The following is a 23,058-nucleotide window of genomic DNA, read 5'->3' as shown; positions in this document are numbered from 1 at the left end:
CTTTATGTTTTTTCTTAGTATTTTTGTAGCTCAAACTGTGGAAAACGAGCCAGAGAGGAGAACTAATGGGAGTCGGTTTCTAGTGCCGCAATTGATTCAAATTGTAGTGTCGACGAGAGACAGGGTAGGGTGTTGAGGGAACTGGTTTAGATGTTGCAGGGGGAGAGAGAGAGAGAGAGAGAGAGAGAGAGAGGGAGAGAGAAAGAGAGAGATTGGTGGTGGCTAAGTTCAAATTTGCAACATTGCAGTGACAGTAGTGATAGAGCGAAGAATCGTTGTTGGCTATTGGCTTGAGTTATAGCAGCGGGCGGAGATAGGGGAAGGCAAAGGAGTAGAGAGAGAGAGAGAGAGAGAGAGTAGGAGATGAGATGAGAAGAAGACTTACCCCGCCAAGTTCTGTGTCCAAGTGTTGGGAGGAGGAAGATGATGAATAGTAACTTCTGCCCTCCCTTCTCAATTTAATTTGCAGATTTATAAAAGGGACATTTTGGTCCAAGAAAATGGTTTTCTTGTCCTGCTCATTATTTTTGTAATATATTTCAAAACATATCGAAATTTGCAAATTCATGAAACTATTTTTTTTTTGTAAAAAACCCTAATAATAATAATTGTTTTGTAATTTAAAATTTCCACATGCAAATGCATGTGCTTAATTACTAGTTTTAAAAATTTTCTTTAAAATATAGCAAATAATTATTGTAAATTATTGGAATATTTTGTAAAATGAAAGATAAATTAGTGAAACTTTGTAAATAAACCATTTAATAAAAAAATAAATTATTTAATAGTAATTTAAAAATAATTTTCAATAGTTTTTCAATTATTATTCTGAACAATACATGCGGGTTGCACCCCACGGGTCTCCGTTAGTAATAAGATAAGCTGATAGCAGGTGATTGTTCACTTGATTCATGAGAACCTCTACATGTCAACAGGTCTGTCTGCACCTTGTGTTTTGGTTTTGATGTTTGTAAGTTGTTCCGGCGTGATGTCTTGCTTTTACCAGTTTATGGCTCAATGGTGCCTTGGTCATCAGTTCAGCCAATGAAGGCTAATTCCGGCCATTATCCTCCTAGGTAATAGACTGCAATCATACCATACATGCAAAGTGCGGGAATCTCAACCTTGGTTTGTAAGGTCATACAGTTAACAGTTTTTTCTAAGCGTGAGTTGCTTCATAGGAAAGCTTATCCAATTTGGTTAACAGTTCTGTCTAGTAATAGAGCAGGATCCAGGGAGGATCTAGGAAGTCAGTGAGTCCTTAGCGATTTTGATAACCATCTGAGAATCATTCTCTACAAATATCCTTGTGAATCCAAGCCAATTATGCAATAGAAACCCATTAAATGCAGTGGAACTTGATCCTCCTAGTCAACCCCGTCGTCGACACTTATCCCACGGCTGCTACTACTAGCCTTATCCCTAGACATGTTCCATCTTGCTACAACTGTAGAACAACTGTAAGAGATATATGATGGGTAGTATATTTACGACAGATGAGGCTTAATAATTGGATGTTAGAAACATTTCGTCGAGCATGTTAGAATGGAGGTATCTTCCATCCACCTTTTGACTTCATCCCATAGCTATTTGACACCTTAACGTATAGCTTGATTTCTAGCCTCTCAAATCTCTAATATAGTGATCCACTTTAGGTGGGTTTTGCTTTGGTTGCCTTTGAGAGAACCAGAGTCGTATTCGATCAGTGAACAGTAGTTTTGGGTGTTCACGGATGTCAAAGGTCTGGTTGAAGAAAGGCCACAGTACTCTCCTCTAGCCAGCTCATTCACAACATTTGGATGGGATGTGAACCTGTTTAACCTCCACATACATCAACACTTCACATGAAGCACCTTCCAACGATATACTAAGATTCTTTTAGGCATTACTTTATGCCACATCCATCTACAGTCTCGTCATTCCATTCCTGTAGTACGATTTGCTATTCAATTACTGTTTTGCCTTGTATTTCTTTAACTAGATGAAACAACAATAGAATTGCCATTAGCTGAGGTTTCTTTTATCCAAGCAATCTATACATACCACATTTCTTCTGGGTTCGCATACAAATACAATTGTGTCTTCACTCAAGATTTGCCAACCACACGCTAGTTTTACTACTCATTAATTACATCTCAAATTCTAAGGTTTAGGATCAATCATGACACTACTTTTGCCACAATGTTTTGAATTCTACAGTTGTTTTTACTACTGTGGTTTGCTTTCAGATGTTTGACCTCAAGGTAATTGAACCAAAGATTGTTTATACAGAAACCGCCACCCAAGTGTAAAGTTGAGACTTGCTTCCATATCTAGAGAAGAACTCTACCACCCAACATCTTTCATTGAACAGTTTGGTCGTTCAATATAAATCTTTCCATGACCTAGCTACTTCTATAGAAATCACCAGTCTAGCCTAAGGGTGTCAATGGACTGGTTTTGGATTGGACCCCATCCAATCCAAAATCAATTTGGAGGGATTGAACAGACCAACAAGACGTATTGGATTGGATCAATCCGGTCCAAAATATTTATTAGATTGGATTGGACCTGTTCCATCCGTAACAAATTTTGGATTGGGTAGGATTAAGCCAATATCTAGTCCATTGATATAAGATAAGAATATATGTGTCAATGAACCGAGTTTGGGTTGAAACCAATCTAAATCAAAATGAATTTGAACAGGTTGGACGGTCCAGACATTGAATTGGACTGGTCTAAATTGGTCAAAACGTTCATTGGATTGGATTGGACTTGGTCCATTTATAATGGATTCACATCAGACTGGATCGGATTGGACCAAATCCAGTCCATTTGACACCCATAGTCTAGCCCATTATAGGCTTTCATTTATTAAATTCAAGTACAATGTTATGTCCCCTACTAATCTTCCTACCAAGTTCCATGACCAACTCTTGGGTAATGGGGAGAGGCTTTCTACCAGTGATGAGCATAAAAGTTTAGAGTTGTTCAGAGAGACAAGCTCCTCTGAATGAAGAAACATTAACTAAATGCTTTAACCACATTAGACCTTAATTTCCTTGAAGGAAGAGTATAAACAGCCAGAAAAGCAATATCGATCAGGTGTATTATCATTAGGGTAAGGAAACACTAATGCCTAGACCTCTAATTCATTAGACTAGTGCAGAAGACTGGCATTATCTTCATAAGTAATAAGAAGAGGGACACAAGAGAAGATTCTAGCTATCATCAAATGAGCAACATTCAGTTTTAAGATGATGTTCATCAAGATGGTTTTTCCCAAGCCCACAATTGATCTTTCACATTGTCACATCATGTCGTCCACCCTCTTGATTTTGGTGATCCTTTGAAAGTTTGTCTAGTGATGACTGAACTTCAGAAAAAATCGCTGTTGCTAACTTACTATTACTCTCCTCCAATTTTTTCTTTTTTTCCCTGAAGTTTAGTTATCACTAGACAAAATTTTCAAAGGATCACCAAAATCAAGAGGGTGGACTACAGCTGATGTAACAACGTGTAGGAGATTGTCGGCATGGGAAAAAAACTATCTTAAACAAAGCACAACTGAATGCTGCTCATTTGATCATAGCTAGTATCTATTCTTACATTTTTGTTCAATCGTTACAACTGAATGCTCCTCATCGTTTGGATTATCTTATGGCCAATAACTTCCATGCATCCTCTCTTCAAAGTGAAAAATGTTTTAGAAGTTGCATATTTTTCTTACACTCAGTCCCATAAACACCACCTTTAGGCTTTCAATTTTTTCTTTTTTTTTTTTCACCTACGGTTCTAGCGAATTGCCATGATAAGGCTGTGACCAATTACTCTTTACAATTTAAGGATAGGCTCATGCCCTCTAATCACATTTTCTAGAATCGAAAGGTCTAAAAACAGTATCTAGAGACGAGTTCATGTTTGAAAGCAACGGAACATGATCTGAATTGAGTTACAAGATTGATAAGTGGAAGTCTAATTAAGAAGGATAAATTAACAAATATGAACGATGGAAGACTTAATAATTGCTTTAATAGGTGACAAGCTGAAGAAAAGTTGATTTGATGGTTTGGCTATATGCGAGGGGGGAGTGGGGAAATCTGCGCAAATGACTAGTGACTTTGGAGAGCTCTAAAAATGCACAGGATAGGAACAGTACACCGATAAAAGTAATGAGAAATGATCTGAATCGATCCATACAATTTCAATAAGGATCAACACGACACTTCACAGAGTCCACCGAAAGATCAGGAGTATCTGAGGTTATATCTTCTTTCATAGAAAATAAGACAGAAATAGAGAATTGAGGAAATTTTATTAGGCCATGTTTGGGAATCCTTAAAAATATGTGTTTATTCAAAATAAGTGTTTATTTGGGTCAAGATTACATTATTAAGCACTTATTGGTGTTTGAGAAATAAGTTCGTAATAAGTGTTTATTTAAAAAATATGGGCTTATTTTTTAAGTCCAAATTTTTAACTTTTTAAAATGTTTATACAATAAGAACTTATTCAATTTTTCCTTCCAAAAGTGTCCCTAGTTGAATTTTAAAATACCACTTATAAAACTATTCTTAGCTTTGTAGAGTGCTTTTATTAAATTGTTTTCGTAAATGTGTTTTTATAAAAGTACTTTCATAAAAGTGATTTTGTTAAAAGTGATTTCCAAAAAGCATTTTTATAAAAGTACTTCCATAAAAATTCTTTTATGAAAGTACTTTCATAAAAGTATTTTTATTAAAGTGCTTTCATAAAAGTTTTTTTATTAAAGTTCTTTCATAAAAGTGCTTTCATAAAATTTTATAGAAAATGAAGGACAAAATTGTTGCAAATGCTTATTTAAGTGCTTATTAGAGAAAAAGCCTACTAAACGCCCAATATGAAATAAATGTTAAAGCATTTATTTAGTATGCACCTATTTTTAACATAAACTCCCCCAAACATGGCCTAAGCCTCATTTTCCATACAAATTTCATGCACTGATATAAATGCAAGGAAGAACAAATAGAATAAGTGTAAATTCTAGTTCACTTTGTTTTTTGTTTGTTGGAAGTAAAGTTAGAACCAAATTGAAATATCTTGTTTGCGAGTTGGTATAAAGGAAGATGATGTGATGCTCGTTTTATATGAGAAAGAATTGAAGTAGAGGGACGGTGGTGCAACTTTTGCATCAGATTCTCATATGCAAAGTTTTCACCCATAGTGAGTGCAAATGAGATAAAAAGCACAATTTTTTATCAGGTGAGAATGTAAATCATACTTACAACCAAATGGATGCAAAATTTAGTTGGCTCAATTGGGTATAAATTTGTATCCTTTCTAGGCTGGTATACTTGACACAACAAGTTAAATACGACATAAAGATATTGGGTTTGGGTCTATAGTAATTATTTTGGTGTCAAAATCATGTCAATCTATTTAATACAATTAACAAATGTGTCAATTTTGGGGTGACCCACTTAACTCTAAATGACTTATTTATGACCTGTTCAAGTATTAGGTAATGTGTGTATATTTGGATGAAATACTATTATGACAATTAATTATGACATTGAATAGTTTTTATGAATTTATTTAGTTAATGGATGATTGAATGTTTATTTTAATATTTAAATCTATTTATCATTTGGTGTAAACAAGTTAATCATATTGTTTTTAAGTTAATTTGAGTTATATGTGTGATCTAATTAATAATGAATTAAGTTGGCTACTCATATTAATTTGTGTTATATGGGTCATGTCATGTTACTGATATAAAAAAAACAAGTCTTTTCCATGTTTGAAAATTTAACATGATTAATTAATTGCTTTGTATTTGTGTTAACTTATATACCCGAATACTCTTACCTTGATACCACACAAATACAACACATGAACACGAATTGCTACCTCTAATCTGAATTGTAAACAAATAAAGCTTAATATGTTTGTAAAATTTCTTAAAGACTTCCCTATACAATTTGCTTCTCTCTTATTTTATGTAGATCAATCACAGCCAAATAGACTTCTTTTATTTTCAATTTTTCTTTTTATTTTAAAGTTAAACATTGCTGGACAAATTTCAGCGATGCTAATTCTCCGCTTCAATGAATATAGGACAATGATCTACTCTTTCTCGTTTCCAGGGTTAAGTGATGATCATCATCATTTTTTTTTCATAAACAAATGGGAAATTTGAAGCAAGGAGACTACTTTTCTAATCTTACATACCCTCTAAGTGGGCTTAATATACTATTTAACTAATGTTGGATAATATGATATTGTAAGACAAGCATAAAGTTTGTTTTAAATTTATAAAAATAAATTATTTGAAGGGATCGAGTTCATTCTAGGTTGGATTAATTGGTCATTGGAGAAGAGATCTAGTTATTGTTCCTTTTGATCTCTATCCCCACCCAACCAACCGAATTGCGCCCCTCTTCGATGCGTAAAAATGGAAACTACAATTAAATGGGTACGACTTATATGATAGCAAGGTTTTTAAAATTGAATCGGACAATGAATCGTTCAGGGTCTGGTTTCGAGGTTAAATGATCCAATAGTCTCAATTGAATGGATGGTTTGTTCTGACAAAAATTAAAAAATTGAAAAATGGCCCAAAATTATTGTCTAAGTCGATGGTTCAAACGATTCAATTGTTCGGATCAGTGGTTCATTGACCAAATCAATGGTTTTTGGCCAAAAGACAATTCTAGAGTGAAACGGAACCCGTTTTTCCAGTCTGACCATCTGGTCCAGTCCAATTTTAAAAACATTGTATGACTGTTATTCTGTTAGGGTTTAGTTTGCCTCATTAGAGAATGCCAATTTCCAAGATACTGGGAGGTCATGATATTGGTTGAAGATGAGTATTTTAGGTATCATACCTTTCTAGTAGCATAATCGGATTCTTGGGAAAGAGTATATAGCAATGTTTTCTACCTACCGTTGACCCGGTCAGTCGAACCGCTTGAACTGCCACCTGGCCAGGATTTCAGGTTCGGTTCAATCAAGACCCGTCAGATAGTAAAAAAATTTTGACTTGGTCAAGAACCGTTCGACCTGACCGGTTCAACCATTGACTCATTCGTTTTGGTGATCGGGTTGCAGGTTGCACGCTCATTGCATGTAAAACTTTCGAAGGCTATAAATTTGCACTCTAGTGTTCGATTGGAATAATTTTTTTTTTATTTTGGGTAACTTTTCGAGATCTATGCATCCCAAGGGACTATAGGTGCCTTGCCTTGCTATTTTCAGAAAAAAAAAACTTTTTTTGCCTCAAATTATAATTTTTAATATTTTATAAATAAAAAATTAAAAACTGAATTAAAAAACATAATATTAAATATAAAATAATAGATGTAACATATCTCAAAACACATTTATAGTTTTATACACTATTTATTGCAAAATTATATATCTATGTATATAAATATATATGCGATGACATGACACCATCTGAACCGTTCGACTCTGCCGGTCGAACCGGTGACCCGCGACCCGAAGGCAAAAACGGTTCGATGTACGGGTAGGTTTTTAAAACATTGGTATATAGAGAAACGAAGTTAAGAAGAAAGAGAAAAAAATATCTTGAAGTGCTAATTGTCACGAGACGAAACGGGCAGTGTCCCGGGGATGGAATTCGTTTCGAAACGTTTTCCGACAAGTGCGGCTACTTGCCGCCTCTTTGCTTTTCTAATATTCTATGACGTATTTAATAAAACGACTTTGTGAAAAGGTCTTCGTTCGTGTAAGAGTTAAGGGTGAGCGATATTCAATTGTCAAAATACAAAACGAGGGAAAAGAGAAAGGAACAGCGCGCGGATTTGACCCTTTTGGTGTTACTTGATAAATTACCCTGGTCGACAAGATTAATCACTCTCTGGGTGTAGTCTTAGAGAAACTACTTTATTTTTGTGCAACAGTTTCAACCTTCTTAGCCTGTTTGCTTTCATGCTTCCTCACCAAACCCCATCCCTGAAAAGTAATTAGTAGCCAAACTAGGCGCAGAAATCGAAAAATAATTCATGGTTTTTAACGTTTGTTTGATGCAAGAACGATCAAACTTCAATCCAGTTAGGTCGGGCTGCTGCTCTTATTTTTAGTTTCTCAGCTAGAAATATGTGTAGCTTCTTTTGGCAGATCATGGAAAATGATCATGGAGATTTAGCAGACATAGTGCGTGGTGGTGGTGGAAGTAATGGTTATGGTGGTAGTACTGAAAATACTATTGCTGATTGGAAATTTCCTCCAGAATCTGCAAATTTTCCTTCGGAGATCGAAGAACCATCTGACAGCTTCGGTGATCCCTTCTCTACGCGAGATCCTATGCTACCTGAGCTTGACTTAGCAGGTACAGGCTTATTTGACACACCGAATTCTACCAGCAGCCTGATGAAGATGAGTTTTGAGGACAATAATTGTCTTAGTAGTGGTAGTCTTCTTGCTCAGAAGATTTTGGACGAGGAGATGAGGCCTTGCAATATCTTTTCAAGAATGCTTCAGATTTCACCAAATGTGAAGATTCCGGTTTCGCCATGTGATATATCGGCGGTTGTGTCTCCTCCCAGAGAAATTAAGACCCCCCCCATGGTTTCTAATGATATGGTCAGGACTAACAGCTCAGGTGGCTGCACAATCGATAATTGCGGAGTGCAGATCTCTTCCCCGAGGAATCCGGGCATTAAGAGAAGGTGAGTAAATTGATTTAAATGGAAGATTTCTTTGATTTTTTCTTTTCAAGTCTTGAGTTTCTAACTCATGGAAAAGAACTTCATGGTTGATTCACAAAAAAAAAAAAAAAAAAAAAAAAAAAAAAAAAAAAAAACCAGAATGTTATGTTATGCTGGCCATTATTCTTGAAAATCCTGATGATCATACCAAAACATTTTCTGTCCCAGCGTAAAAGGATCCAAAAATTTGTAAAATTATTAATATAGTTTTATTTGCAACAAGTAAGCCAAAGTGAGATTCTGAGGACTTGACCATGGTGAGGATCGGTGGACATTTATTGTATGAATCAACCATGAATTATCAGAAACTACCATTTCAGACGAGGTTTCTTCTGTCAATACATAACCGCCAGAGATTTGTGTTCATATATATACAAGTTCAATTCATCTGTGAAAGGAATTGGTAAATTCATGTATCAGGAGAATAAGCACAAACGTTGCTAGCTTGCTAGCTCCTCTTTCTTAAGTTCCTGGAGAAAAGGTTTGAAATAGGTTCCATGCAGTTATTTAAAGCTATTCCTGTGTTTAACTAACTTAAGCTATTTCATTAATATTAGCCTTACATATCACACTGACTATTTTTATTATTTGCAATTCTCAAGAAATCATGTCCTCTCCAGTTTTCTCTTTGATTGGAAAAGGAAATTGCATTTTGTTTTCGAGAAATAGAGCCAGATAGAATTTTCACCCCGGAAGAAATTATGAAATTTAGTAGCAAAGCAATCCCATTCGCATTCGGAAAAGGGTTAGCAGTATTGTTAATTAGAAATGGTAAATTAAGAAAGAAGGAATCTTCTTCTTTCTTCTTGATATAAGAGCAGACAATAATCAACTTTTCCTTTGTTTCTCAGAAAGAGCCAAGTGAAGAAGGTGGTTTGCATCCCAGCACCAGCAGCCGCAAATAGCAGGCCAAGTGGAGAAGTAGTGCCATCTGATCTCTGGGCATGGAGAAAGTATGGCCAGAAGCCTATCAAAGGTTCTCCTCACCCGAGGTAAGTTTCAAGAAAGAACCCTTAGAAGAAACACAAATTCGAATGGTCAAGAATGTGAAAAATCAAATCTAAAATTTTCATTAATGAAAAACAAAGACAGTGTGTTTAATTTTACTATTTTTGACAATGGATTTTACATTTAATGGCTTCATCAGTGTAGTTTAGGATGGCAAAAGAAATTATCCTTATTACCTATGAATAATTCCATTCAGACTTGAATTGTTGTTAGTTTGTCCATTTGAGAAAAACTTGTGATATTTTGGGATTTGGGTCCAAATTTGGTAGTATAGGTCCTTTTTAATCTGTGATGTTTATACTTTTTCCAGGGGCTATTATAGATGCAGTAGCTCTAAAGGCTGTTCAGCGAGGAAACAAGTAGAGAGAAGTCGAACTGATCCTAACATGTTGGTTATCACCTACACCTCTGAACATAACCATCCCTGGCCAACACAGAGAAATGCACTGGCCGGCTGCTCAAGGTCTCAGCCTGCAAAACACAATGCAGCTCCCAAGAATTCACAGTCTTATCAGACAAAAAAGTCGACAAACATGAAAGAAGAATACAAGGACAGCAATAACAATATTGTGCCGCACGCTAATGTTGCTGCCGAGGGGTTGACAACTAGTGCACCTGTTAAAGAAGAAATGGGAGAGATAGAGAAGCAAATGGATATGAATGATGGTGATGAATTAAGTCCAGAGTTCCCCCAAAGTTACCGGCCAGGACCACCAGATTCAAACCAGTCTGAAGACTTCTTTGCAGATTTGGGAGAGTTAGAACCTGACCCTCTAAATCTATTACTCTCCCAAGGATTCAACGAAGGAAAATCAGATGATAGAGAAACCAAGACCTTGGATCCATTCAGCCTGTTTGACTGGACAGGCAACTCGTTTGAAGAAACTAAGAGGGACTTGTAACAAGGCTTCGGAAATAAGAGTAACAAAAACAACTCTAGTTAGTTTTCTTATGGTGCAATCTCATTCAAAGTGTCTTCCTATAAACATTTCCTATTTGAAGTTGATATCAGAGGAGTTTACTTTTTGTTCAGTTCTTGTTATTACCAGAATGTTTACAGATTAGGAAAAGAGCAGAGAGTGTTGGTTGATTGGGAGCAGACCCATGAGACCCACATTCTTTGGAATATTGATGGATGGGACAGAAAGCTGAGGAACAGAAGCTTTCAACAGTTGGAAACAAGTACATCTTTCAGTCATGACTGAAACGCCCTGCAAGGAAGTTGATATTAGATGGGACCTTTTCCCCTTTCGTTATCTTTCGAAGTGAGGAAAATTATTCAAGCCTCTTCCGTTCCTGTAGGTATTCATAGAAAAACCACGCTTTAGCTGCTTTGGTTGCTTTGGCGAGAAGAAATAAGCGAAAGATGACAAGATAGTGAAAGGGAAGAAGAGAGAGAGAGACGGAAGAAAGAGAAAGGAAAAGCTTGACTTTTCTTATCAGTCCCCGTTGCAGACATCAAGAAGCGGAGAGAGAGAGAGAAAAAAAAAAAAAGAAGGGAGCACATTAGCTTTTAGGTTCCTGGTCAGCTTTCTGTTTCCCTGGACACTTTTCACTCCAGATTATATACTTTGGAGATTTATTACTTGGAAGTGTATCTGCTGCTAATATTGTTTATGAAACACAAATTTTTACTATCTATCCGTGTTTTCTCCACTCTTATGTTTCCATATTGGAAGAATACTGAATGCAAACCAAAACTTGCATTTGGGTGTCAGTTTATCTGTTCATATAATAGTTTATTATTCTTATAAAAAACTATAATTTATTATTAGGGTTGATAGTTAAATATTGGAATGCCAGTTATGCCAACGCTGCAAGCAGCGGGGGGCCCAAGAAGTTATCTTTTGAGCGTATGCAATCTTGGGAAGATGAGATTTAGAAGTATGACTTCAACCCTCGAAAGTATGCATTAACACAATAAAATATACAGAAAGAACAATTTTAAAAGACTTGTAAAAGATGAAAATCTTGTATACCCACGTGCAATCACACACTGTCATTTGCATTTCCACATATTAGTTATTTAGTCGATTTTGAAGATAGGCTTTATTTGGTTTGAAGAAAAAAAAGTAGAGAAAGGTAGGAAAACCTTTACAAATTTTGTATGGGTTTTTTTATTCTTTTCTTCCTTTCTCTACTTCTTTCTTCAAACCAAACATAGCATGTGTTGGTTTGATTTACAGTTAATTGGAATCGGACTTTAGGCTCAGTTTTGGAGGAGTAAAAATATAAATATATATAAAATGATACAAAATGCAAGGTTTTGCATTTTATATATTTGTATTAAGCTTTAAGCTGTATTTTGTTATGGTGCAACCGATGCAAAACCATGGTAGTCCAAATTATGATTTATTTTTGTCTCAAAATTCTCCTTATTTTGTTTGATTGCACTACAAGTGACAGTAAAATAAAATTAAACCAGAGTTTGCATTCTTTTCATTTGCACTCGCAGACATTGGCTCAGTTTGGAAGAAATACAAATACAAATATTTACAGTGCGAATATATACAAAATAATTCGAAACGTAAGGTTATATACTGTACACATTTGTATTTGTACTTCTTCCAAACTGAGCCAATACAAATAAAATTGCACAGCAACCAAATACAGCCTTAGGCTCAGTTTAAAAAGAATACAAATATAAATATGTAGAGTAAAAAACCTTATATTTTATATTATTTTATATATATTTATACTGTTCATATCACTCCTTCCAAACTGGGAATTAATTAAATCATAAAAATCAGAATAGGAAAGGCCTCGTCTCATAATCTGTTTGATTCATTTAAAAATGAGAATGAGAGTTGATATAAACTAGAATGAAATTTCATTACCAAATGAGGGGAGTTGACCTAGTTGCTTTCTTTTTATTTTTTCCGAGTGCTAGTAATGACGAAAAGAGTATGACATATGGTTTGTATATTAAAAAAAAAAATTTCCTGTCTTGGGTTTGTGGAGTTAAGTGAAATGCATATAAACACGCAACTTCATTTTTAGCCATAGATGGTTGACGACATGATCGAAGTATTGATCCAATGAGCTCTCTCTCATCGAATACACGTTGTTCATCTTCCATTGGCTTGGAGACAATTAATTCAAAAATCCTTATTTAATTTAATTTGGTTAAAATTTTGAGACAATGACTGATGAACACGGTAGAAACCGCTCATGAGTCATGACATAAGCTATGAGAGTGTCCTCACTGACTCATTACTTTGAACTGAAATGACTTGAAAAAAAATAAGAAAAAAGAAAAACAAATCTGCTCATTTTATAACTCATTAAGTGTTTATGATGGGGCGATTCTGATTTCTGAAATTACTGCATTAATGATTATATACAAACGAATGGATGGAAGATGCCCACTGAGGCCTTGCAAAAATGCTTCATATCATCTTTTAGATGGCCGGCTACAGATATGATACTTTTAGTTTTCTCTTATATTAATCCTAAAACAGGTAGTTGGACAACTATTAATTATAAAAGTAATGTAGTTGTCATGGTTAGAATAAATAATCTCAACCTTGAGAGAGATAATCTAATTGAATACTTTTTTTCTTTTTTTTCCCTAAAAGACATGAAATTAGATATAACCTATCAAACATACTAAAATTTGTAAAATCTAAGTGTTGTTTCATTCTATCTAATGAATTAATTAATATCCCGTGCAGCACACCACTCATGAACTGGTAAGGTGCATTAAAAGCAGTACCATCTCTACATTGAATAGTTGAATCACTGGCCAACTGATTCAAGGCTTCCGGTTCAGCCTGCATTTGATGGAATAAAGTTGGTGATTGGTCCAGGTTAGCTTCAGGAACGATATTTGAGGAATTTAATCCAATTTCAGTACATTTATTCCACCCAGAACTCCACAAAGAATTGAAACCCAAGAAGAGTGCATCTGGCATTAGCCTCAACCAAAGCTCTTTGGGCTTTAAGATAAGCTTTCAGTGCTTTTCTTTCTTCAAGTTCACACTGACGTCTGTGCTCTTGCTCCTCCAACTCTTTATCTTGCAATTCCTCAATTTTTGCTTAGGATTCAATATCCATACTATCATGCCCCAAGAGATTTAGCTGACCAGAACAATTTAACAAGCATGTGGTGTTTGGAAATGCCTAGCATTAACCACAAAAATAAGCATGGATGAAACTAAGAAATTTGCATGATAAAAAAATTAAAATGAAACCAATTACAGAAACAGCAATAATACTGGATGAAAGAGAACAAAATTAGCACTTATGTCATAAAAAATATTAAATATTGATTAGAAAAAAAAGGGTGGAGAAGCGAAGGATGGCATAGAAGATGATCAGTATTAAGTTGTGAGAACTCAATTAAAATAAATAAAGCATAGTATACATTTATTTGTTCCTTTGGAGAATGCACCCTGAGCTGGCAGGCAGCTCCATTTGCTCTTGATGTCATCCGCATTAATAATGAGCTTTGATTTAATGATGTTTGAGAACCTATCAAGTTAGCATTCTTCTCAGACTGATTGCAATACATGGAGACAACACCACCTGAAAATTTGAAAGGACCCTGCTAATTAAGCAACTCAAACTTGTCAACTTGAAAATGGGACTGAAGATTTACAGCAGGGATGTGCTATCCCAAAGCCTCACCTTGTCAATTCAACTTTGTTTCCATTTTCTTTTTTCTCATCCACCTTTACCTAATTATTAACTTGAGTATTTTCTCACTGATTTGGACTTCACATACCATTAAGAAAACCTGCAAATTAGCCCATTTATAATAGAAATAATTTGGAAATGTCTACAGACAAACCACTCAAAAATGAGGAATTTGCATCTCTACGTGTATCATTTCATTCATGGCATTTCTCATTGGTGCATCCGTTCTTCACAACATCAGTAAGATTGATGTCCACGTATCCCAAAGGTTCCTGCATTACACAAATGAAAAATATTTTGTCCAAAATGTTATAAAGGATGGAGAGAAACTATAACACCCTTTGCGTGGATCAGGGCAAAGAGAAGAATGGATCTTTTTTTTTTTTTATTGGTAACTTGTCAGATTTTATAAATTGATGATAAAAAATGTGGTATATTTACAATGGAAAAGTGCCATGAATCCCAAGCAATCGTTTAGGATGACTTGCTACCCCACCCAGGATTCCTTTTCAAGTTCTACACCCTAAGAAATTATTTTCACTAAAAGGCACTTGCCAAGCTTTTGGTATATCTGTGTGTTAGACAGTTATGCCCTTAACTTCAATCAGATTGATGCATCTTTGGATATTTATTGTAAATGAATAAAAGTGCAAAATTGATTCATGTCATTGTGGTATGTTTCTGTGTTTCTACCCATAAACTGGACACTTATGAGACTCATGTTAATTTAGAATCTTCACGGCCGTTGGATAGATCTGGGAAGGTCTATAAGGCTAACACTAATGTGCCACCAAATTGGTTGGGGTGGCCTATCTCAGCTGCCATGGTGAGACCTGAGGTACATGCAGTGTGGATTTTCTTGAAACTCTGAATCGGACCAATTTCCAGTATTGCCCTAGACCTTGAAGACAGATGGACAAAACTAAAAGTTACACCAGACCCCTAGACTCGATTATGGTATTGCACTAGGTATCGGACTGGGCTATCTTTGATATGCCAATCAATGAGATCCTTAGAGGGGGTCAAAACCTAGGTATGTTGGGACAGTCCGAGAATTCACCTGAGTGGGTGATCATAATGACAGGATCAACCCCTTTGTCGGACAATGTGAATGATCGGAGAATGCACTCTCTCTGATGGAAACCTAAACTACTAGTAGTGACTTTCAAATGTGTTTGAAATTTGGTTTTGCAAAATATATTTATATAAAGATATATTTATATATTATGGTTTCAAAATATTTGCAAAAATGTTTTAATTCCCGAGATCCATGTGAGTAGAGAGTACAACACTGTACCTTGTAGCCAAGGGAGAGGTCCTTTCTTGTCCGGTAGTGTTTGATCATTTAGGGCTGAGAGGTTAAGTGTAAGACCATTAATGGTAATACCTGATGGGCTAATCTTGCATCTGCCCATAGTTCTTAGATTTTCATAAGGTGGTTGGATCCAAGAACCATTTAGTGTAAATGTTGGGCCTATTAAGAGCCCATGGTGATGGACTTAGGGTTCACTGTCTCCTACAATGATTTCAGCCAGGGCTTGTAACAAAGGCTGTGTTGAACCCATGTGGCTGATGTGTAGATTAATGTTAGGGTCCCACGCTATACAAAGAGAGCCAACTGGACAGTAGGTTAAGGAGTAAGTGAGCACATAAGCTTAATGGGCCTGCTAGGCTTAAATTAGTTAATTAAAAGGGGGTGAATTCAGTTTTAAACTCATTAGGATTAGCTGAAGGACAAGAGGGGTCTTATCCATTTAAGAGTCCAGATCCAAATATAAGATCTGGATTAGGAAACTCTCTCCTAATTAGATTAGGAGGCTTATCCAAGAAAGGTTCGATCTCCACTTGTGAATCTGATCAAGAAAGGTTCTTGATATTGTTTTTTGGTAGAAGAAACAATCTGAAGTTGTACTCACTAGCCCTTGCTCGATTCTTGTTGAAGAATTTAGGTTCTTGTTGAAGAATTTAGGTTCTTGTTGAAGAACCATCCTATTGATCCTGCCTCACTACACATTGTGTCATCTTCAATGGAGGCAGGTTTTGGTCTTCACTTTGGGTGTGAACATTTCATTGGGAGTTACTGTTACTTCGTATTAGGTATGTCCCTCACTCTCTTTTGGTTTCATATCTGATCCAGTTTTGGTTTCAAGAACAAACCTTGAAAGTGTAGTTTTCTAAAGTAGGGAATACGATTCCTAGGAAGGGAAAGAGAAATTTTTAAAATTTCGCCCAACCTTTCTGCCTGGTTCGGCCATCCATTCGATGGATCTCTCTTCCCTTCAGTGGTATCAGATCCATGTTCACATTCTTGAACCAAAAATAGACCTGATTTGAACCTGCGCAAATAGGTAGAATCGGTTCTTCCCGATTTGCGTTGATTAGGGTTTTTTGCTAGGAAATCAGTTCCCAGTTTTGGGCGAATGATCTGAAAATTAAACCTTTATTATTCTGCAATATATTTAGAATTGTTCTATTTATATTTCTTGAATTTTGGGTTGTTTGTGTGAAGGAGATCAAAATCATTAATGGGCACAATAAATCTGCGCAACTACTATATTCTATTCATTCTTGGTCTATAAATAATTAATTTTTTATTTTGAGACGGAATGTATAGGATTTGATTCTGATGTAAATTAATAGAAAAATTAGGCCTTTTTCTATTTTATTTCGTTGAAAGAAGAAGCTGGTTCGCATGGAGGAGAAGACATTTGCACAGATGAGAAATCTGTGATTTGCGATTTGCAAAAATCAAATCTGCAAGCTGTGACAAATTTTTTGTTAGACAGTTGTATGCCCTTAGCTCCAATCAGTTTGATGTACTTATGACATTTATTGTAAATGAATAAAGTGCATATTTGATTCATATTATTGTGGTGTGTTTCTGTGTAATACCCTTAAATTGGACACTTAATGAGACTTGTGTTAGTTTAGAATGTTCACAGCCGTTGGGTAAGTCTGGGGAGATTTATCCTATTAAGGCTAACATTGGTGTGCTGCAAAATGTTGGGGTGGCCTATCTCAGTCACCAGGGTGAGACCCAAGGCACATGTAGTGTAGGATTAATTGAATCTTTGAACCGGACCAGATTTCCAGTATTGCCCTGGACCTTGGAGATAGATGGGCAAAACTGGAAAGTTACACTTAACCCCTATGCTCGATTATGATACTACACTAGGTATCGGATTGGACTATCTTTGATATACCAATCAGTGAGATCCTTAGCGGGGGTCAAAACCTGGGTATGTTGGGACAGTCCGAGAATTCATCTGAGTGGTTGATCATAAAGACAGGATCAGCCCCTTTGTCGAACAAAGGTAATGATCGGGGATGCATTCTCTCTGATGGAAACCAAGATTGCCGGCAATCGATTTTAATCGTTGAGATTTGTTTTGCAAAATATATTTTATATGATATATATATATATATATATATATATATATATATATATGTTATGGTTTCAAATTATTTGCAAAGGTTTTAATTCCTGGGATCCATGTGAGCAAAGAGTGCAGCACTGTTCCTTGTAGCCGAGGGAGAGGTCCTCTCTTGTCGAGTAGTGTATGATCATTATGGGATGAGAGGTTAAGTGTAAGACCATTGAGGATAATACCTAATGGGCTAATCTTGCATCTGCCCACAGTCCCTGGGTGTTACAAGGCGGTTTGGCCCAGGGACCACTTAGTGTAAGTGTTGGGCCCATAGAGTCCATGTTATGGTCTCAAGGGGTTCACTAGGCTTTCCAGTGAATTCGGCTAGGCCTTGTAACAAAGGCTGGGCCAAACCCTTGTGGCTGATGTGTAGATCAATGCTTGGGTCCCACACCATACAAGGAAGCCCAACTGGGTAGCAATTTGGAAGGCTAAGTGAGCACATACTATTAATGGACCTAAAGCCCATTTCGAATTGGCTGATTTGATCAGTTAAAAAAGGGGCGAATCTGAGATTAGATTAGTAGATAGGATAGGGTCTTACCCTATCCACTCAGAGAGTCTAAATCTAAATACAAATTCAGATCTGGAAACCTCCTAATAAGATTAGGAGAGGGATGATCTAATATGCAGATAGATAAGGATTTACCCTTATCACTTAAAGGGAATTCTGATCCAAATATGATTTGGATCAGCAACTCTTAATGGGATTAGGAGCTGATCCCTTTAAGGTTATAAAAGGAGGAAGGGCAGTAGTCTTTAGAGATTCAATTCACATTCTCTTTCAGAGCTGAAATCATAGAAGAAAGATTACAACAACATTGCGCTAATTGCTAATTCTTTCTTGTCGCCTCCTTCCTATCGCTGCCACAACTGCCAATTCGATCTCCTCTTCCCAGTAGAAGTGATCAAGATTGTATCTTGATATCAATACTTTGTGAAAGGACTGATTGGAAGTTGTGCTCATGTGCCATCCAGCTGATTCTTGCGAAGGATTTGGTTCTTTTGAAGAACGTTGCTGATTTTGCTCCGTCCTACACTGCGCCATCTTCAGTGGGAGTAGTCTTTGGTTCCTTCCTTGGGCGTGAACAGCTCCATTGGGAGATATTGTTTCTTCGTATCAGGTATATCCCTCTCCTATTGTTTTTGTCCAGATCTGGTTCGGTTCTTGGTTCAAGATTGATCCTTGAAAAATATGATTTTTCTAAAAGAGAGAATGCAATTCCCAGTAAGGAGAGAAATTTTTGAAATTCGCCCATTCTATTCTACAAGATTCGGGCGTCCATACGATGGATCTCTCATCCTTTCAGTGGTATCAGAGCTAGGTTCAAGTCTTGAACTGAATTAATGCAGATCTAAACCTGCACAAATGGGCAGAAGGCGTTCTACCCAATTTGTAAAATTAGGGTTTTGGGAAATTGTTCCCAGTTTTTGGGTGAATAATCTGATATTAAAATTTTATAAATCAAAATTTTATTTGGAATTGTTCTTTATGGATTTCTTGATTTATGGGCTATTCGTACAAGTGGAGATTGATTTTTTTTCCTGGCTCATGGAGATCTGTGATTTGCAGATTCTTGATTTATTTATTCATTTGGTCTGTAAAATATATATTTTTTATTTTTTAGACTGAATGTATAGGCATTCAATCCGATGTAATATTAATAGAAATTATGTTTTCTATTTATTTTATTTTGGATCGAAGATGGCAGTGCAAGGAAGGAGATTTCGTAGATGGGAGAATCGCTATCTGCGATTTACAGTTTATGAAACTGCGAACTATGATCTAACCTCTGTTTTGCAGGATGGATTGTGCGAATAACCCTATCTAACTGATTTTTGTTTTTCTTTAATCAATATTTAATTTTAGATTATTTTATTGAATTAAATCTTTAATTAAAGATCAAACCCTAGACCCATTCGATCCAAGATTGGTCCAAACTAGTTGGACTGAATCTAGGGTTCGATCAAGGCTGAATGTCAGCCCTATTTTTCCCACTAATGAGCTTGAGGATTGATGATTAATTAAATGTTTAATTTGGCCCAACTTGTAAGGCCCAGTTTTAAATTGTTAAAATTGTTAAAAGTCCACATTTACAGATAAGCTATATGGGACGAAATGATGAACCCTATTTCGGCCCATATACCTAGATAATATTAATTGTTATTATTATGGAACAAATTGGGCTTTAATTATGGGCTTTACAGATGATTAATTGATTGAATCAATTCTTCCCTGCATGTGATGTATGGATGTGTGATGTGCTACGTTCATGGGCCATAAGTGCTTGGCCTATGCAGATTCAATAGTGGCTCTTGCACACACCATGGCTGAAGGCACATCATTGCCATGGTGTCCCTAAAGGTCATTGGATGACCTCCTCAGTGGTGGGCCCCACACCCCTGAAAAAGGGTACGTGCGGAACCCTAGCCGATTTGAGCCCACCAAAATCTGACTTTATGTAAATCAGTGGGAGCCACTTTAGTTTGACCTAAATTAAACTAGGTCGTAATTTTGTTCCATCCAGCAATATGAGTGCATGTGATAGGGAGGCTCATATGATGAACTCTCTAAAGGTCTTCCATCATTAGCATGAAGATGGGTCCTTCAGTGATGAGGAAACGCACTAAAAAATGGGCTATCCATTTGCTGTTCGGTTTGTCTGAATGTTTCATAAGATGATAGGGGCGTCATAGACTGATGTGGGAGGGGCTTCACTAGAAAATGGGAACTCTCTCACGGTACATTGGCATTCATGAATATGATGGATGAGCACTCACTGGACAAAAAGGTTTAACTTAAAATGGCTATGAACCTTATCTGACAAAGGCCAAAGGGAAAGCTCATATGATGAGTGGATATAATCCTTCACAGAAAGGTGGTGGGGTTTTGCAGCTGAAACAGTTGGCTCCATGCACTCTATGTGGTTTCCCACATTTCCAGAGACATGTCGCTGTCTCCGTCACTGAGATGGAAGAGAAATCTCAAAGATGAACAAATGGGAATGGAACATAGATTAAAAGCCATATCTATGTAATGAACATGAATGGAATTAGGTTGTGGACTAATGTTTGCTATTTTATCAGAAAATGGCAAACGGACAATTTGCAAAGCTTCTTGACGACAACAAGCTTAAGGGACCGAATTATGCCGACTAGTACCGTAACCTTATGTTGTTCTTAACCTGTGAGAATCTGGATAAGGTGGCCAAGAATCCTGCCCCGAATCGTCCGAGAGATAGGGTTTCTGATGCCCGAAAGAAAGAATACCAAGAATGGGAGGAGAAAAACTCCCTTGCCCGTTGCTATATCATTGCCTCGTTGGATAATCCAATATAGAGGCAGTTCGATCAGATCGAACTTGCCAAGGACATATTGGACAGTCTTAAGACAATGTACGAAGAGCAGAATCGTTCTACTCGACAGAAGGTCTTGAAACAGTTCATGACTGTGCAGCTACGACAATATGAACTGTAGAGTTATTTTTTAGAGAATGATCCATTGTACTTAAAGATTGTCTTTTTGTGCAAAATTTTAGAAGAAATTTGATTTCTGTCTCTAAATTGTGTGCAGATGGATATTCTGTCTTTTTCAGTAATACGATTACTATTAAAACAAACAATAAATTCATCGCATACGGGGAACTGGAGAACGGTCTCCATGTTCTACATCCTTCTCTAAAAACTAATATAGCTGAAACTATGTCAGTTGATATCCCGAAGAAAAGAGTACGTGATATAGTTAATCCCATGTGCCTGTAGCATTACCGACTTGGCCATATCGGTATTGACCGAATCACAAGACTGGTAAAAGATGGTCCTTTGGATTTTCTAACTGTAGAAGATCTTCCCACTTGTGAGCCTTACCTTTAGGGTAAGATGACAAAACAGCCATTTAACGGTAAGCCTGAAAGATGTATAGGCACACTTGACCTTATACATACTGATGTATGTGGTCCCCTGAGTGTTAGGACCGTAACCAGCACATGTACTTTGTTACATTTACTGATTATTATTCTCGGTATGGTTACATGTACCTAATGAGACATAAGTCCGAATCCTTTGAAAAGTTTAAAGAATTCAGACAAGAGGTCGAGAAACAGTTAGGGAGACAAATCAAGGCCCTTCGATCAGATCGAGGAGGCGAATATCTCTCTGACGAATTTAGGGACTATTTGAAGGTTAACGGGATAGTGTCACAGTTGGCTGCTCCTGCTACACCACAGCTTAACGGTGTTTCATACAAGAGGAATAGGACCTTATTGGATATGGTCCAGTCACTTCTCGTACACTTAGAGTTACCCACATCCTTTTGGGGTAATGCATTAGAGACTGCGATATACGTGTTGAATCGGGTTCCAACCAAATCGATTCCAAATACTCCATACAAACTTTGAACCGGAAAGAAACCAAGTGTCAGACACTTGAAGATTTGGGGTTGTCCTGTGCACGTTAAAAGAATGAGTGCGGACAAGTTGGAATTGAAGACCAGCTGTTGATGAACATACAATTTATCTATAATTTATCTATAGGTTACCTATTCTTTGACCCAAGTGAACAGAAGGTGTTGTGCAGCCGAAATGCACAGTTCTTGGAGACTAATTATATCCAAGACTCATTGATGAACATACAATTTATCTATAATTTATGAGGTCTTTGCATGAATTTTTATGCCATTTTTATTTAATTTTTCCCTAATTTAGTTTAATGATAAGAAAATATTTCAGGGGTAATTAATCCAAGAAAAAGAAAGAAAAAAAAGCAAGAAAAGAAGGTTCAAAAAGATCAATTTTAGCCCAGCCCAGTTATGGAAGCAAGAGAGCACACTTCGGCCCAAGAAGAACAAGTTGATTCCTTGAAAAAACCCAAGAAAAGAAAGCCTAGCAAAGAGTAAAATTCAGCCTAGTAGAGAAGGCCCATTCTCAACCCAAAAGAGCGGCCTAGAGTGTAGCTACCATGTGCTAAGAGAGAGCCTAAGTGCAGCCCAAATAGCAGCCCAAAGAGCTAGGGGTGGCAACTCTTAGAAGGCTTCCAAGAGAACTCTAGAAAGTTCAAGAAGGGGTTGTAATACACCCCATTCTAGAGGCTTCAAGAAGGGGCAAGAGCCCCCTTGAAGATCTATATAAGAAGGCCTCTAGAAGGGGAGAGGGTGTTCAATTGCTTGAGAGAAAGGCTCTCCCACTCCTAGAGGTTCAAACTCCTTGAAGAGAAGGAAGAGAAGAAGGGTTAGGTGCAAGGAAGAAGAAGAAGAAGAAGGGGCTAAAGGAGTTCAAGTCAAGCTAGCAAGAAGAGAAG

General features: G+C 36.6%; 1 protein-coding gene across 1 annotated transcript; it reads left to right on the top strand.

The window, feature by feature from the left end:
- The first annotated feature begins 7,857 nt into the window (after positions 1-7,857).
- On the top strand, positions 7,858-11,339 carry LOC148846127 (putative WRKY transcription factor 14). The gene is made up of 3 exons (XM_088955357.1): positions 7,858-8,651; positions 9,542-9,682; positions 10,009-11,339. The coding sequence occupies exons 1-3, from the start codon at positions 8,080-8,082 to the stop codon at positions 10,598-10,600; spliced, it is 1,305 nt and encodes a 434-aa protein (XP_088811483.1). The 5' UTR covers positions 7,858-8,079; the 3' UTR covers positions 10,601-11,339.
- The last annotated feature ends 11,719 nt before the right edge of the window (positions 11,340-23,058 follow it).

The sequence above is a fragment of the Nelumbo lutea genome, chromosome 7, assembly GCF_056320005.1.
Source record: "Nelumbo lutea isolate HS-2025 chromosome 7, American lotus-T2T, whole genome shotgun sequence".
Taxonomy (NCBI): Eukaryota; Viridiplantae; Streptophyta; class Magnoliopsida; order Proteales; family Nelumbonaceae; genus Nelumbo; species Nelumbo lutea.
This window is presented reverse-complemented; position numbering and strand designations above follow the sequence as displayed.